This window comes from Nerophis ophidion, linkage group LG03 (genome assembly GCF_033978795.1).
Source record: "Nerophis ophidion isolate RoL-2023_Sa linkage group LG03, RoL_Noph_v1.0, whole genome shotgun sequence".
NCBI classification, from domain to species: domain Eukaryota; kingdom Metazoa; phylum Chordata; class Actinopteri; order Syngnathiformes; family Syngnathidae; genus Nerophis; species Nerophis ophidion.
In genome coordinates this window covers 81,640,856-81,655,290 of record NC_084613.1, presented here as the reverse complement: position 1 = coordinate 81,655,290, position 14,435 = coordinate 81,640,856, and the positions used below count along the sequence as shown (strand labels likewise).

At 43.5% G+C, this 14,435-nt stretch overlaps 1 protein-coding gene across 1 annotated transcript in view; it reads right to left on the bottom strand.

Annotated features, from left to right (window-relative positions):
* The window catches only part of chkb (choline kinase beta), a 22,665-nt gene extending 10,116 nt beyond the window's left edge, over positions 1–12,549 (bottom strand). Inside the window, exons 1-5 of the mRNA XM_061896211.1 lie at positions 11,996–12,549; positions 3,359–3,467; positions 3,166–3,279; positions 533–666; positions 359–463 (exon numbers count right to left, since the gene is read on the bottom strand). Of these exons, the coding sequence (XP_061752195.1) occupies positions 359–463; positions 533–666; positions 3,166–3,279; positions 3,359–3,467; positions 11,996–12,339 (806 nt within the window). The 5' untranslated portion in view covers positions 12,340–12,549. The remainder of the gene's footprint in view (positions 1–358; positions 464–532; positions 667–3,165; positions 3,280–3,358; positions 3,468–11,995) is intronic.
* Positions 12,550–14,435: the final 1,886 nt, after the last annotated feature.

Sequence of the window (14,435 nt, the reverse complement as noted above, 5' to 3'; positions counted from 1 at the left end):
TCTCTAAACCTGATAGGCGTTTTATATATAGTTTATTTTGGACTGAAATTTTCCCGCGAGCGCAACAGTCTTTGAACGCATTGACCTGATGACTGACCGTATAACAACCTGCAGGTACAACTAGTGGTGATGGTGAAGGAGCATGTACAGTCAACAGTTTTAGTCTATTTTATACCTGCATTGTCCTTTCCATCCTGACACTTTCCATCCTTTGTTACTGAGCTACTGTGTTGAATAATTTCCCTTGTGGATCATTAAAGTTTGTCTAAAACATGATTAAACTGCGTATATACATGATTCATGCTAAACATTTCAATAGATAACTCCAAGTGATGGAATAAAAAGGGAGTCAACCCACCGGAGGTTCTTGTGCTCAGTTGGCAGGTTGAGCTTCATCAGCTTCTTGTACTTCTTCACATGGGCGTCACGTGTAAAGGTCAAGGCCATCACCTGGTCCATGTACCTGGTGGGGCACAAGAAGCTGAGAATAAATATGTGATGAGAACGATGGGAGAGAAGGGCCAGTGTTTACCTGTTAATGGTGCTGAAGAGCCACGTGGGCTCTTTGTTAAAAGGCATAACCATTTTGTGAAACCGCGCCATCTTGGTGGCAATCTCGGCGGAGATGTTGGGTTCTGAGAGTTGACTGGTGCACATGCGGGTGTTCTGGAACAAAACATTCAACGTATCTGGGAGTCTGTCTTCTTCAATTGTTTGTTCAGCAGCTACAAAAGCAGTGAACGTTGTGTAAAGAGAATACAACAAACACTAGTGATTTAGGGCTATATAAGTAAACATTGATTGATTGATTGAAATCCTTTTCAACTTATATTCAATTGAATAGACTGCAAAAACAAGATATTTCATGTTCACACTGAGAAACTATATATATTTTTGCGAATGATCATGAACTTAGAAATTAATGGCAGCAACACATTGCAAAAAAGTTGTCAGAGGTGCATTTTTACCACTGTGTTACATGGCCTTTCCTTTTAAGAACACCCAGTAAAGGTTTAGGAACTGAGGAGACACATATTTGAAGTGGAATTGTTTCCCATTCTTGCTTAATGTACAGCATAAGTTCTTCAATAGTCTCCCTTCTGATATTTTAGCCTTCATATTGCACCTCACATTTTCAATGGGAGACAGGTCTGGACTACAAGCAGGCCAGTCTAATACCTGCACTCTTTACTTTACCATGACTGATTAACGTGGACCTCGACTTAAGCAAGTTGAAAAACTTATTGGGGTGTTACCATTTAGTAGTCAATCGTACGGAATATGTACTGTACTGTGCAATCTAATAATAAAAGTTTCAATCAATCAAAAACTATTTTACTACGAAGCCACGCTGTTGTAACACATGGCTTGGCATTGTCTTGCTGAAATAAGCAGGGACGTCCATGATAAGGTTGCTCCAATACCTATAAATACCCATCCATCCATCCATTTTCTACCGCTTATTCCCCTTTGGAGTCGCAGGGGGCGCTGGCGCCTATCTCAGCTACTATCGGGCGGAAGGCGGGGTACACCCTGGATAAGTCGCCACCTCATCGCAGGGCCAACACAGATAGACAGACAACATTCACACTCACATTCACACACCAGGGCCAATTTAGTGTTGCCAATCAACCTATCCCCAGGTGCATGTTTTTGGTCCTGCAGTCCTGGGTTAAAATCCAGGCTCGGGATCTTTCTGTGTGGAGTTTGCATGTTCTCCCCGTGAATGCGTGGGTTCCCTATAAATACCTTTCAGCATTAATGGTGCCTTCACAGATGTGGAAGTTACCCATGCCTCGGGCACTAATACACCCCCATACCATCACAGATGCTGCCTTTTACACTATAACAGTCCGGATGGTTATTTTCCTCTTTGGTCCGAAGGACACGACGTCCATAGTTTCCAAAAACAATTGGAAATGTGGCCTCGTCAGACCACAGAACACTTCTCCATCTTAGATGAGCTCGGGCCCAGCGAAGTGTTTCTGGGTGTTGTTGATAAAAGGCTTTGGCTTTGCATTGAACAGTTTTAACTTGCACTTACAGATGTAGCGACCAACTGTAGCGGCGTAGCTCGGTTGGTAGATTGGCCGTGTCAGCAACTTGAGGGTTGCAGGATCGATTCCCGCTTCCGCCATCCTAGTCACTGCCGTTGTGTCCTTGGGCAAGACACTTTACCCACCTGCTCCCAGTGCCACCCACACTGGTTTAAATGTAACTTAGATATTGTGTTTCACTATGTATAGCGCTATATAAATATAATTAACTTCACTTCACTGTTGTTACTGACAGTGGTTTTCTGAAGTGCTCCCCAGTCCATCTGGTGATATCCCTTACACACTGATGTCGCTTTTTGATGCAGCACCGCCTGAGGGATCCAAGGTCCGTAATATTATGGCTTACGTGCAGTAATTTCTCCATATTCTCTGAACCTTTTGATGGTATTACAGAGCGTAGATGTTGAAATCCCTAAATTCCTTGCAATAGCCGGTTGAGAAATGTTGTTCTTAAACAATTTGCTTGTCATTTGTTGACAAAGTGGTGACCCTCCCCCCATCCTTGTTTGTGAATGACGGAGCATTTCATGGAAGCTGCTTTTATACCCAATCATGGCACCCACCTGTTCCCAATTAGCCTGTTCACCAGTGGGATGTTCCAAATTAGTATTAAATGGTAAATGGGTTGTACTTGTATAGCGCTTTCCTACCTTCAAGGTACTCAAAGCGCTTTGACACTACTTCCACATTTACCCATTCACACACACATTCACACACTGATGGAGGGAGCTGCCATGCGAGGCGCTAACCAGCACCCATCAGGAGCAAGGGTGAAGTGTCTTGCTCAGGTCACAACGGACATGACGACGTTGGTACTAGGCGGGGGATTTGATGAGCATTCCTCAACTTTCTCAGTCTTTTTTGCCACTTGTGCCAGCTTTTTAGAAAAATTTTGCAGACATCAAATCCTAAATGAGCTAATATTTGCAAAAACATCTTGTCTTTGCGGTCTATTCAATGGAATATAAGTTGAAAAGGATTTGCAAATCATTGTATTCTCTTTTTATTCACCATTTACACAACGTGACAACTTCCCTGCTTTTGGGCTTCTGTGCACTGAACTGGAATCTAATTAACAGACTGATACGAAACAGGTGTTCAAACATACAGGAATATACTCCTCCAGGCGGCCTTCTGGGAAGATGCCGTACAGTTTGGGCCCTAGAGTACGTTCTGCCAGTATGGCGAACATGACGCTCTCCAATACCAAAGAGTCCACCCCCTGTAACACAAACTATCATTACCCTCATAATCGCTTTCATATTGAAATTCGGGTGGTTCTCCGTGGTTTTTTGACGTACCTGAAGGATGGCGCCGTAGACTCTGAGGAGCACCTGGCGAGGCTCCCCTCCTACAGTTTTTACATTTTCAGGCAAGACGCACAGGTACAGCAGATTACTGAGCCCACCGCTGTAAAACGACAATAAACACAGAGGATTACACCTCAGACATTCAGGAGGCATCATCTTCATTAATAGACATCAGGTGAGGGTTGTCCCCATACCAATACTTTAGTACTAGTAGAAAAATGGGTTTTGATACTTTTCTAAAGAAAGGGGACCACAAAAAATGTCATTATTGTTTTTATATGAACAAAAAAATCTTAGGGTACATGGTACATAAATGTATTATTGTAATTTAGTCCTTAAATAAACTACACAACTTGTCTTTTGGTAGTAAGTAAACAAAGACTCCTAATTAGTCTGCTGACGTATGCAGTGACATATTGCGTCTTTTATCTACCTATTATTTTGTATACATTATGAGGGACAAACTGTAAAAATGGATTATTAATCTACTTCTTCATTTACTGTTAATATCTGTATATTTTCTGTTATAACATGTTCTATCTACACTTCTGTTAAAATGTAATAATCACTTATTCTTCCCTTCTTTTATACTTTACATTAGTTTCGGATGATACCACACATTTAGGTGTCGATCCGATACCAAGTAGTTATAGCAGGGGTCGGGAACCTTTTAGGCTGAGAGAGCCAAGAAGCCGAATATTTTAAAATGTATTTCCCTAAGAGCCATATAATATTTTTTTTTAACACTAAACACAACTAAACGCGTGCATTTTTAAGTAAGACCAACATTTCCATTTTATTCTCTTATTCTTTGTAAAAACATTGTTATTCTGAAGTTAACTGTGGAGGAGGCGTGGCCTGCGGGCCTGCAGCAAAGCGGGATGTTGCCAGGACCGGCCTCGAAATCAGCGACAGGTGCGTAGAGGGCCCACCTGGGCCTTGTTATCTAATCATCTGTCCCTCTGTTATAAGCAGCAGCCAGGACGAGAGACGGGATTGAGGCTGGAGCCAGAGCGCGAGTGAGGACGAAAGAGAAAAAGACAATTGCTGGAAAGCAACTGAGAGAAAAATAAAATAAAACAATATTGTAACCCTAAAACGGGCTCTTGGTGGTTTGTAGAACCCCAAGGATGGCAATTCCCACACTAACCAATAATAAATAAATTACTTCTTGATAAAAAAGCATGAGAATGTTTTATATTTTGAACGTTATTTTTAACACTGTGATAACAAGTGGAATTATTCATTTCTTATCGTGTTAAGCAATGTCAGCTCAGATTTATCCGAGAGCCAGATGCAGTCATCAAAAGAGCCACATCTGGCTCTAGAGCCATAGGTTCCCTACCCCTGAGTTACAGGATCATACATTGGTCATAGTCAAAGTCCTCATGTGTCCAGGGACATATTTACTGATTTTATAAACATAATATGAATTTTTTTAAAAAGGAAAAAATACTTTGTGACGATAAAAAATATCGATGTAATCATAGTAGTATCGACTAGATACGCTCTTGTACTTGGTATCATTACAATGGATGTCAAGTGTAGATACGCCCATGGCATTTGTTTACATTGTGACATCGGTGAGCTATTGTATGTAGTTAAGCATGTTTAACTATCCAGTGATAATCTTACTTGTAAGAAACTTACTTTATTTGTCGCCATGGAGGCCAGGATTCGTGATTTAGAAGTAGCTAAAACACTGTGGATGGATGTTGGCTGCTAGCTAGCTGGCCATGTCTTAAAGCACCTCTTCCTGAGGGTGCTTCAGTGTTATAACTTCACCTTTATCTTTACTTTTGACACCAAAATGAGTCCATTCTCCCTTTTCTGTCTACACACTGTGTCTGCCTGTAAGTACTCTGTGTGTGCGCGCTGCCCAACATGCTCCTCTGCACATAAAACCAGCAATGTCACCACGTGACGATACACCGTTATGCCTGTTAAAAAATAAATAAATACATAAAATATAGAGAACTGGTACTTTTCCAACAAAGTATAGTACCGTTTTGGATTCATTGGTACCAGTACTACACCAGTACCGCTACACTGTACCACCCTAGATCAGGTATGATTTTACCTGCATAGCTTTATAGTCATGTTATAGTTGTCATTGTACCATATGTCCCGGCAAGAAATCTGCGTTCAAAGGACTCCGGCTTATTAGTGATTCCCAAAGCCCCAAAAAAGTCTGCGGGCTATAGAGCGTTTTCATTTCGGGCTCCAGTACTCTGGAATGCCCTCCCGGTAAAAGTTCGAGATGCCACCTCAGTAGAAGCATTTAAGTCTCACCTTAAAACTCATTTGTATACTCTAGCCTTTAAATATACTCCCTTTTTAGACCAGTTGATCTGCCGTTTCTTTTCTTTTTCTCCTATGTCCCACTCTCCCTTGTGGAGGGGGTCCGGTCCGATCCGGTGGCCATGTACTGCTCGCCTGTGTATCGGCTGGGGACATCTCTGCGCTGCTGATCCGCCTCCGCTTGGGATGGTTTCCTGCTGGCTCCGCTGTGAACGGGACTCTCGCTGCTGTGTTGGATCCGCTTTGAACTGGACTCTTGCGACTGTGTTGGATCCATTATGGATTGAACTTTCACGGTATCATGTTAGACCCGCTCGACATCCATTGCTTTCGTCCTCTCCAAGGTTCTCATAGTCATCATTGTCACCGACGTCCCACTGGGTGTGAGTTTTCCTTGCCCTTATGTGGGCCTACCGAGGATGTCGTAGTGGTTTGTGCAGCCCTTTGAGACACTAGTGATTTAGGGCTATATAAGTAAACATTGATTGATTGATTGATGTTAGCGTACATAACTTTTTGTGTCTATTCACCTTGACTTTTATCTGCAAGAAAACTTTGTGCTACAATCTTATGACATGAAGACCTCCATTCAGATAACTGTTGACTGATTGCAGAAGTGCTCATCATCACATGTCTTGAGTTGACCTATGACACAGTGACAGTGACATTCATTCTCAGGACCCAGTCGAGAAAATGTGGTAGACAAAAAAATGCTGCATGAAAATTGATGTTACCGCCAATCACAGATCCATCTCAGGGTGTACTAATAACAAGCAAATGCATCTTTTATGGAAGTTAATCGTGTTTTTAACGGGTTTAAAGTCAGTGTTTCCAGCCACAGATTCTTGGAATTATTCAGATTTCTACCCATTGTTTACATTGTTTATCGGTTCTCCTGCAGACAATAGGTTTATTTTGTTAGGTGACAGACAGATTGCAGTCCTGTCGGAAACGCTGCCAGCTAACTTCCTTTTTCTTATGAGCGTCAAACCTGGCAGTGAACTTGAAAGACTCTGTTAAAATACGGGAATTGCATTTTTTTTTAGAACGTTTCTTATCATTCACGATTTTTATCTAGTTGGTGGAGGGTTTTGAATTTGTTTGAGACGCATTGAAGGCTACGATGACTTTCACTAACCCATCCATCCATGTGAACTATATTTATATAGCACTTTTTCTCTAGTGATTCAAAGCGCTTTACATAGTGAAACCCAATATCTAAGTTACATTCAAACCAGTGTGGGTGGCACTGGAAGCAGGTGGGTAAAGTGTCTTGCCCAAGGACACAACGGCAGTAACTAGGATGGCGGAAGCGGGAATCGAACCTGCAACCCTCAAGTTGCTGGCACGGCCACTCTACCAACCGAGCTAAACCGCCCCATCCATTTTCTACCGCTTATTCCCTTTTTGGGAACCACACCTTCCAAATGTTTTTATCATCTCTGGTAATGATTGTGAACCAGGGGCAAAGTGTTTTTCCAACCACAGTGCCGTGGCACACTAGTGTGCCGTGAGATATTGTCTGGTGTGCCATAGGGAAATTATGCAACTTCACCCAAATGGTCCCAAAAATATTTTTTTTGCAAATCAATAGCTATAATCTGCAAATAATGTACCGTTGCTTAGTGTCTGTTCTGTGTAGAACTGGGCAGGGTAACCACGTAGTACTCCATGTCAGTAGGTGGCAGCAGGTACAGTAGTTAATTGCTTTGCAAATGTCAGAATGTGTCGGGTGAGACGAGGATGGCTTGTTGTGATCCCAATATGCAGACCACAGCGGGAGGCAGCGTGCAGGTAAAAAAAACAACCTTGTAGAACTAACTTTTGTGGGACGCTACAATAGACACATCCTGCTACCCCCTACCCAAATCCTGCCTCCTCCCAACCCCGCCCACCTCAACCTCCTCATGCTCTCTTAGGGAGAACATATCCCAAATTCCAAGCTGCTGTTTTGAGGCAAGTTTTAAAAAAAAAAGCACTTTGTGACTTCAATAATAAATATTGCAGTGCCATGTTGGCATTTTTTTTCCATAACTTCAGTTGATTTATTTTGGAAAAAACCTTGTTATATTGTTTAATGCATCCAGCAGGGCATCACAACAAAATTAAGCATAATAATGTGTTAATTTCACGACATTATACATATGTATCGTTTGATATCAGTAATTAAGACTTGGACAATAGCGGAATATCGGCAAAAAAGCCATTATCGGACATCTCCAATTACTATTAAAGGCCTACTGAAATGAGATTTTCTTATTTAAACGGGGACAGCAGGTCCATTTTATGTGTCATACTTGATCATTTCGCGATATTGCCATATTTTTGCTGAAAGGATTTAGTAGAGAACATCCACGATAAAGTTCGGAACTTTTGGTCGCTAATAAAAAAGCCTTGCCTGTACCGGAAGTAGCAGACGATGTGCGCGTGATGTCACTGGTTGTAGAGCTCCTCGCAGCCTCACATTGTTTACAATCATGGCCACCAGCAGCGAGAGCGATTCGGACCGAGAAAGCGCCAATTTCCCCATTAATTTGAGCGAGGATGAAAGATTCGTGGATGAGGATAGTGAGAGTGAAGGACTAGAACGGGGGAAAAAAAGACAAAGGCAGTGGGAGCGATTCAGATGTTATTAGACACATTTATTAGGATAATTCTGGAAAATCCCTTATCTGCTTATTGTGTTACTAGTGTTTTAGTGAGATTATATGGTCGTACCTGAAAGTCGGAGGGGTGTGGTGACCACCAGTGTCTCCGGTGGGAAGAGGTAATAGTCCGCAGCTGCAGGAGGACGCAAGCTCCGCTCATGTCTACGGTAAGAGCCGACTTATTAGCACAATTTTCTCACCGAAACCTACCGGTTGACATGTGGTCGGGAACCATGTTCGCTTGACCGCTCTGTTCCATAGTAAAGCTTTACCTTCGGGAATGTAAAGAAGGAAACACCGGCTGTGTTTGTGTTGCTAAAGGCAGCTGCAATACACCACTTCCCACCTACATCTTTCTTCTTTGACTTCTCCATTATTAATTGAACAAATTGCAAAAGATTCAGCAACACATATGTCCAGAGAACTGTGTAATTATGCGATTAAAGCAGACTACTTATAGCTTGGATCGGGCTGGAAGAACATGTCCACTACAACCGGTGACATCACACGCACGCGTCATCATTCCGCGACGTTTGCAACAGGATACTTCGTGGGAAATTTAACCTAAAAAGGCCGTATTGGCATGTGTTGCAATGTTAATATTTCATCATTGATATATAAACTATCACAGTGTTTTTCAACCTTTTTTAAAGCAAGGCACATTTTTGTCATAAAAAAAATCCGGAGGCACAACACACGCAGAAAGCGTTAAAAAATGTGCTTTGTGTTAGCAAGCAAGGCTATCTACATTGTTGCTATCCTTCTTTGTGTGGACATTGTTGATTGTTGTGTCACGTACGCATGTACTTTGTGGACGTCGTAAGTTTTTGCTGTCGTCCAGCATTCTGTCTCTGTTTACTTTGTAGCCAGTTCAGTTTGACTTTCGTTTCGCGTAGCCTCTCCTTTCCCTTTATTTCATTTAAGGTTTAAGCATTACATACCTTTATTACCTTCACCCTGCCTCCCACTGTGGTATGTATATCGGGATTGATTGATTGAAACTTTTATTATTAGATTGCACAGTACAGTACATATTCCGTACAGTTGACCACTAAATGGTAACACCTGAATAAGTTTTTCAATTTTTTAAGTCAGGGTCCACGTTCACAACAAACCATCCTTGTCTCACCCGACACATTCCGACTTTTACAAAGCAATGCTGCCACCTACTGACATGGAGTATTAACGTGGTTACCCTGCCGAGTTTTACACGGCACGGACACTCATCAACGGCACATTATTGGCAGATTATAATTATTGATTTGCAAAAAATATTTTTGGCATAAATTAGGTGAAGTTGCATAATTTCCCACGGCACACCAGACAATATCTCACAGCACACTAGTGTGCCGCGGCACAGTGGTTGAAAAACACTGAACTATCAGACTGCGTGGTCGGTAGTAGTGGGTTTCAGTAGGTCTTTAATATTTAGTAGGTTAAAACTGTACAAGGCTGGAGGCTATCCAGTGTGTGTGAGCCATGTCTACCTTGGCAAACATCCTTGACAGCTCTTAGCTCGATACCTTGCACGCTCGTCACTCATGCCGGACGACTTAAAGGCCTACTGAAACCCACTACTACCGACCACGCAGTCTGATAGTTTATATATCAATGATGAAATCTTAACATTGCAACACATGCCAATACGGCCGGTTTAGTTTACTAAATTGCAATTTTAAATTTCGTGTCCTGTTGAAAATGTCCGGAATGATGACGCGTAAGTTGACGTTATTGGTTGTAGTGGACATTTTATCCCAGCACCACTCACGGCTAAAAGTCGTCCGATTTAATCGCATAATTACACAGTATTCTGGACATCTGTGTTGCTGAATCTTTTGCAATTTGTTCAATTAATAATGGAGACGTCAAAGAAGAACGCTGTTGGGGGAGAGTGGTGTATTTCAGCTGCCTTTAGCAACACAAAAACAGCCTGTGTTTTCTTGTTTGTTGTGAAGCTTTAATATGGAACAGAGCGGTCAAACGAACATGGTTCTCTACCACATGTCAACCGGCAGGTTTCGGTGAGAAAATTGTGGTATTAAGTCGGCTCTTACCGTAGACATGAGCAGAGCTTGTGTCGTTGCTCTTGCAGCTGTCAAAGAGGCAGCTGTGACTTTCTTTGCTCCTCTGTGGCTTTCCCTCAGAGACACTGGCGGTCACCACACCCCTCGAACCTTTAGGTATGACTTTATAATCTCACTAAAACACTAGTACAGGGGTAGGGAATCTATGGCTCTAGAGCCAGATGTGGCTCTTTTGATGACTGCATCTGGCTCTCTGATAAATCTGAGCTGACGTTGCTTAACACGATAAGTAATGAATAATTCCACTTGTAATCACAGTGTTAAAAATAATGTTCAAAATATAAAACATTCTCATGCATTTTTAATCCACCCATCTGTTTTCTACCGCACCTGTTCAAGAAGTTGCGTTAACGGGGACGGCGTGGCGCAGTGGAAGAGTGGCCGTGCGCAACCCGAGGGTCACTGGTTCAAATCCCACCTAGTACCAACCTCGTCATGCCTGTTGTGTCCTTGAGCAAGACACTTCACCCTTGCTCCTGATGGGTGCTGGTTGGCGCCTTGCATGGCAGCTCCCTCCATCAGTGTGTGAATGTGTGTGTGAATGGGTAAATGTGGAAGTAGTGTCAAAGCGCTTTGAGTACCTTGAAGGTAGAAAAGCGCTATACAAGTACAACCCATTTATCATTTATTTATTTAATGGTAAGAAGTTATTTATTTATTATTGGTTAGTGTGGGGCTTGTCCTCCTGGGGGTTCTTCAGACCCCCAAGCACCGACATGAGAGCCTGTTTCAGGGTTACACTATTGTTTTATTTTTCAATAAGTCTCTCATATGCTTTCCAGCAATAGTTTTTCCAGCCCCGACCCAGTCTCTCCTCCTAGCTGCTGCTTATAACAGAGCGACAGGTGATTAGATAACAAGGCCCAGGTAGGCCATCTACGCACCTGTCGCTGCAGGCCCACAGGCCACGCCACCTCCACAGTTAGCTTCAGAATAACAATATTATTACAAAGAATAAGAGACCTATTATACTCTAGAAATGTTGGTCTTACTTAAAAATGCACATGTTTAGTTGTGTTCAGTGTTAAAAAAAATATATTATTTGGCTCTTACGGAAATATATTTTTAAATATTTGGCTTTTTGGCTCTCTCAGCCAAAAAGGTTACCGACCCCTGCACTAGTAACACAATAAGCAGATAAGGGATTTTCCAGAATAATCCTAGTAAATGTGTATAATAACATCTGAATCGCTCCCACTGCCCTCGTCTTTTTTTTCATCTAGTCCTTCACTCTCACTATCCGCATCCACAAATATTTAATCCTCGCTCAAATTAATGGGGAAATCGTCGCTTTTTCGGTCCGAATCGCTGTCGCTGCTGGTGGCCATGATTGTAAACAATGTGCGGATGTGAGGAGCTCCACAACCCGTGACGTCACGTGCACATCGTCTGCTACTTCCGGTACAGGCAAGGCTTTTTCATTAGCGACCAAAAGTTGTGAACTTTATCGTCGATGTTCTTTACTAAATCATTTCAGCAAAAATATGGCAATATGACACATAGATTGGACCTGCTATCCCCGTTTAAATAAGAAAATCTCATTTCAGTAGGCATTTAAGCTCGCAGAAACGAACAGAAGGGCGGGAAAGAATTACCTGACGATGCCTATCTGAAAGTCCACCAGCTCGATGGTCTTCCACGCTCCGGACAGGAAGTCCCGACACCAGGCGAACGCCCTCTCCTTGGTCTCCCGGTCCACCTCCTCGGTCCTTCCGTCCTTGAAGGACTCTGCCTCCGAGTCGTCATCCCAGTTGGACCTTAACAAAGGACTCGGGGTTCGCGACGTCCTTTCGTGGACGAGAAGGCGCAACTCGTAGCCCGTCGGCGGCCGCTCAACCTCGGCGCCGGTCGGAAGGGTCACGTCGGGGAAAAGTTCCACTTCCGGTGTGTCGACTCTGTCCAAGTCCGAGTCCCCGCTCTCGGTGCCGCCTGACTGCATGGCGCGTTTCCGGGCAAAGTTTCAGGAGAAGCGGGGTGAGACGGTAGCAACTTCTTGCGGACTAAGTGTGGAGGAGAAGCGGGGTTGGTAGCAGCTTCCTGCGGACTAAGCTGGCCGAAAAAGAGACGCAGATGTGCTTAGTGACAGCCGCATGGAGGCTAACGTCGCAGCATCACCGCCTCCTAGCTAGCACCCAGCCCGACTCTCACCAGCCAATCACAGTTTAGTTTCCACTTAATGCAAGAAGCTGATTGGTCCTGGCCTGGTGGTGGACTGTGACGTCACCAGCCACCCGACTCAACTCTCACCAGCCAATCACAGCTTACTTTGAATTTACAACCCCCTGGCGCTGTTTTATAATGTTTTGTAATGTTTTTATATTGTTGTTGAACCATTTTGATTATTGTTTCTCTTCTGTTTGTTAATGTTGAAATGTATAAATAAACATAAAAAATAAATTAAAAAAACAGCCAATCACGGTTTATTTTCCGCTTCATGCGAGAAGCTGATTGGTCCTGGCCTGGTGGGGGGACTCTGACGTCACTGGCCACCCAACTCAACTCTCACTAGCCAATCACAGCTTACTTTGAATTTACAACCCCCTGGTGCTGTTTTGTACTCTTTTTATATATTTTTTTGTTTTATATTGTTGTTGAACTATTTTGATTATTGTTTCTCTTCTGTTTGTTAATGTTGAAATGTATAAATAAACATAAAAAATAAATTAAAAAAACAGCCAATCACGGTTTATTTTCCGCTTCATGCGAGAAGCTGATTGGTCCTGGCCTGGTGGTGGACTCTGACGTCACTAGCCACCCGACTCAACTCTCACTAGCCAATCACAACTTACTTTGAATTTATAACCCCCTGGCGCTGTTTTGTACTGTTTTTATATATTTTTTGTTTTATATTGATGTTGAAGTATTTTGATTATTGTTTCTCTTCTGTTTGTTAATGTTGCAATTTATAAATTAACATTTTTAAAAACAAAACAAAAAAAACAGCCAATCACAGTTTATTTTCCGCTTAATGCGAGAAGCTGATTGGTCCTAGCCTGGTGGCGGACTGTGACGTCACTAGCCACCCAACTCAACTCTCACCAGCCAATCACAGCTTACTTTGAATTTACAACCCCCTGGCGCTGTTTTATAATGTTTTGTAATGTTTTTATACTGTTGTTGAACCATTTTGATTATTGTTTCTCTTCTGTTTGTTAATGTTCCATCCATCCATCCATCATCTTCCGCTTATCCGAGGTCGGGTCATGGGGGCAGCAGCCTAAGCAGGGAAGCCCAGACTTCCCTCTCTCCAGCCACTTCGTCTAGCTCTTCCCGGGGGATCCCGAGGCGTTCCCAGGCCAGCCGGGAGACATAGTCTACCCAACGTGTCCTGGGTCTTCCCCGTGGCCTCCTACCGGTCGGACGTGCCCTAAACACCTCCCTAGGGAGGCGTTCGGGTGGCATCCTGACCGGATGCCCAAACCACCTCATCTGGCTCCTCTCGATGTGAAGGAGCAGCGGCTTTACTTTGAGTTCCTCCCGGATGGCAGAGCTTCTCACCCTATCTCTAAGGGAGAGACCCAAACTCATTTCGGCCGCTTGTACCCGTGATCTTATCCTTTCGGTCATGACCCAAAGCTCATGACCATAGGTGAGGATGGGAACGTAGATCGACCGGTAAATTGAGAGCTTTGCCTTCCGGCTCAGCTCCTTCTTCACCACAACGGATCGGTACAACGTCCACATTACTGAAGACGCCGCACCGATCCGCCTGTGGATCTCACGATCCACTCTTCCCTCACTCGTGAACAAGACTCCGAGGTACTTGAACTCTTCCACTTGGGGCAGGGTCTCCTCCCCAACCCGGAGATGGCACTCCACCCTTTTCCGGGCGAGAACCATGGACTCGGACTTGGAGGTGCTGATTCTCATTCCGGTCGCTTCCCACTCGGCTGCGAACCGATCCAGTGAGAACTGAAGATCCCGGTCAGATGAAGCCATCAGGACCACATCATCTACAAAAATCAGAGACCTAATCCTGCGGTCACCAAACCGGAACCCCTCAACGCCTTGACTGCGCCTACAAATTCTGTCCAT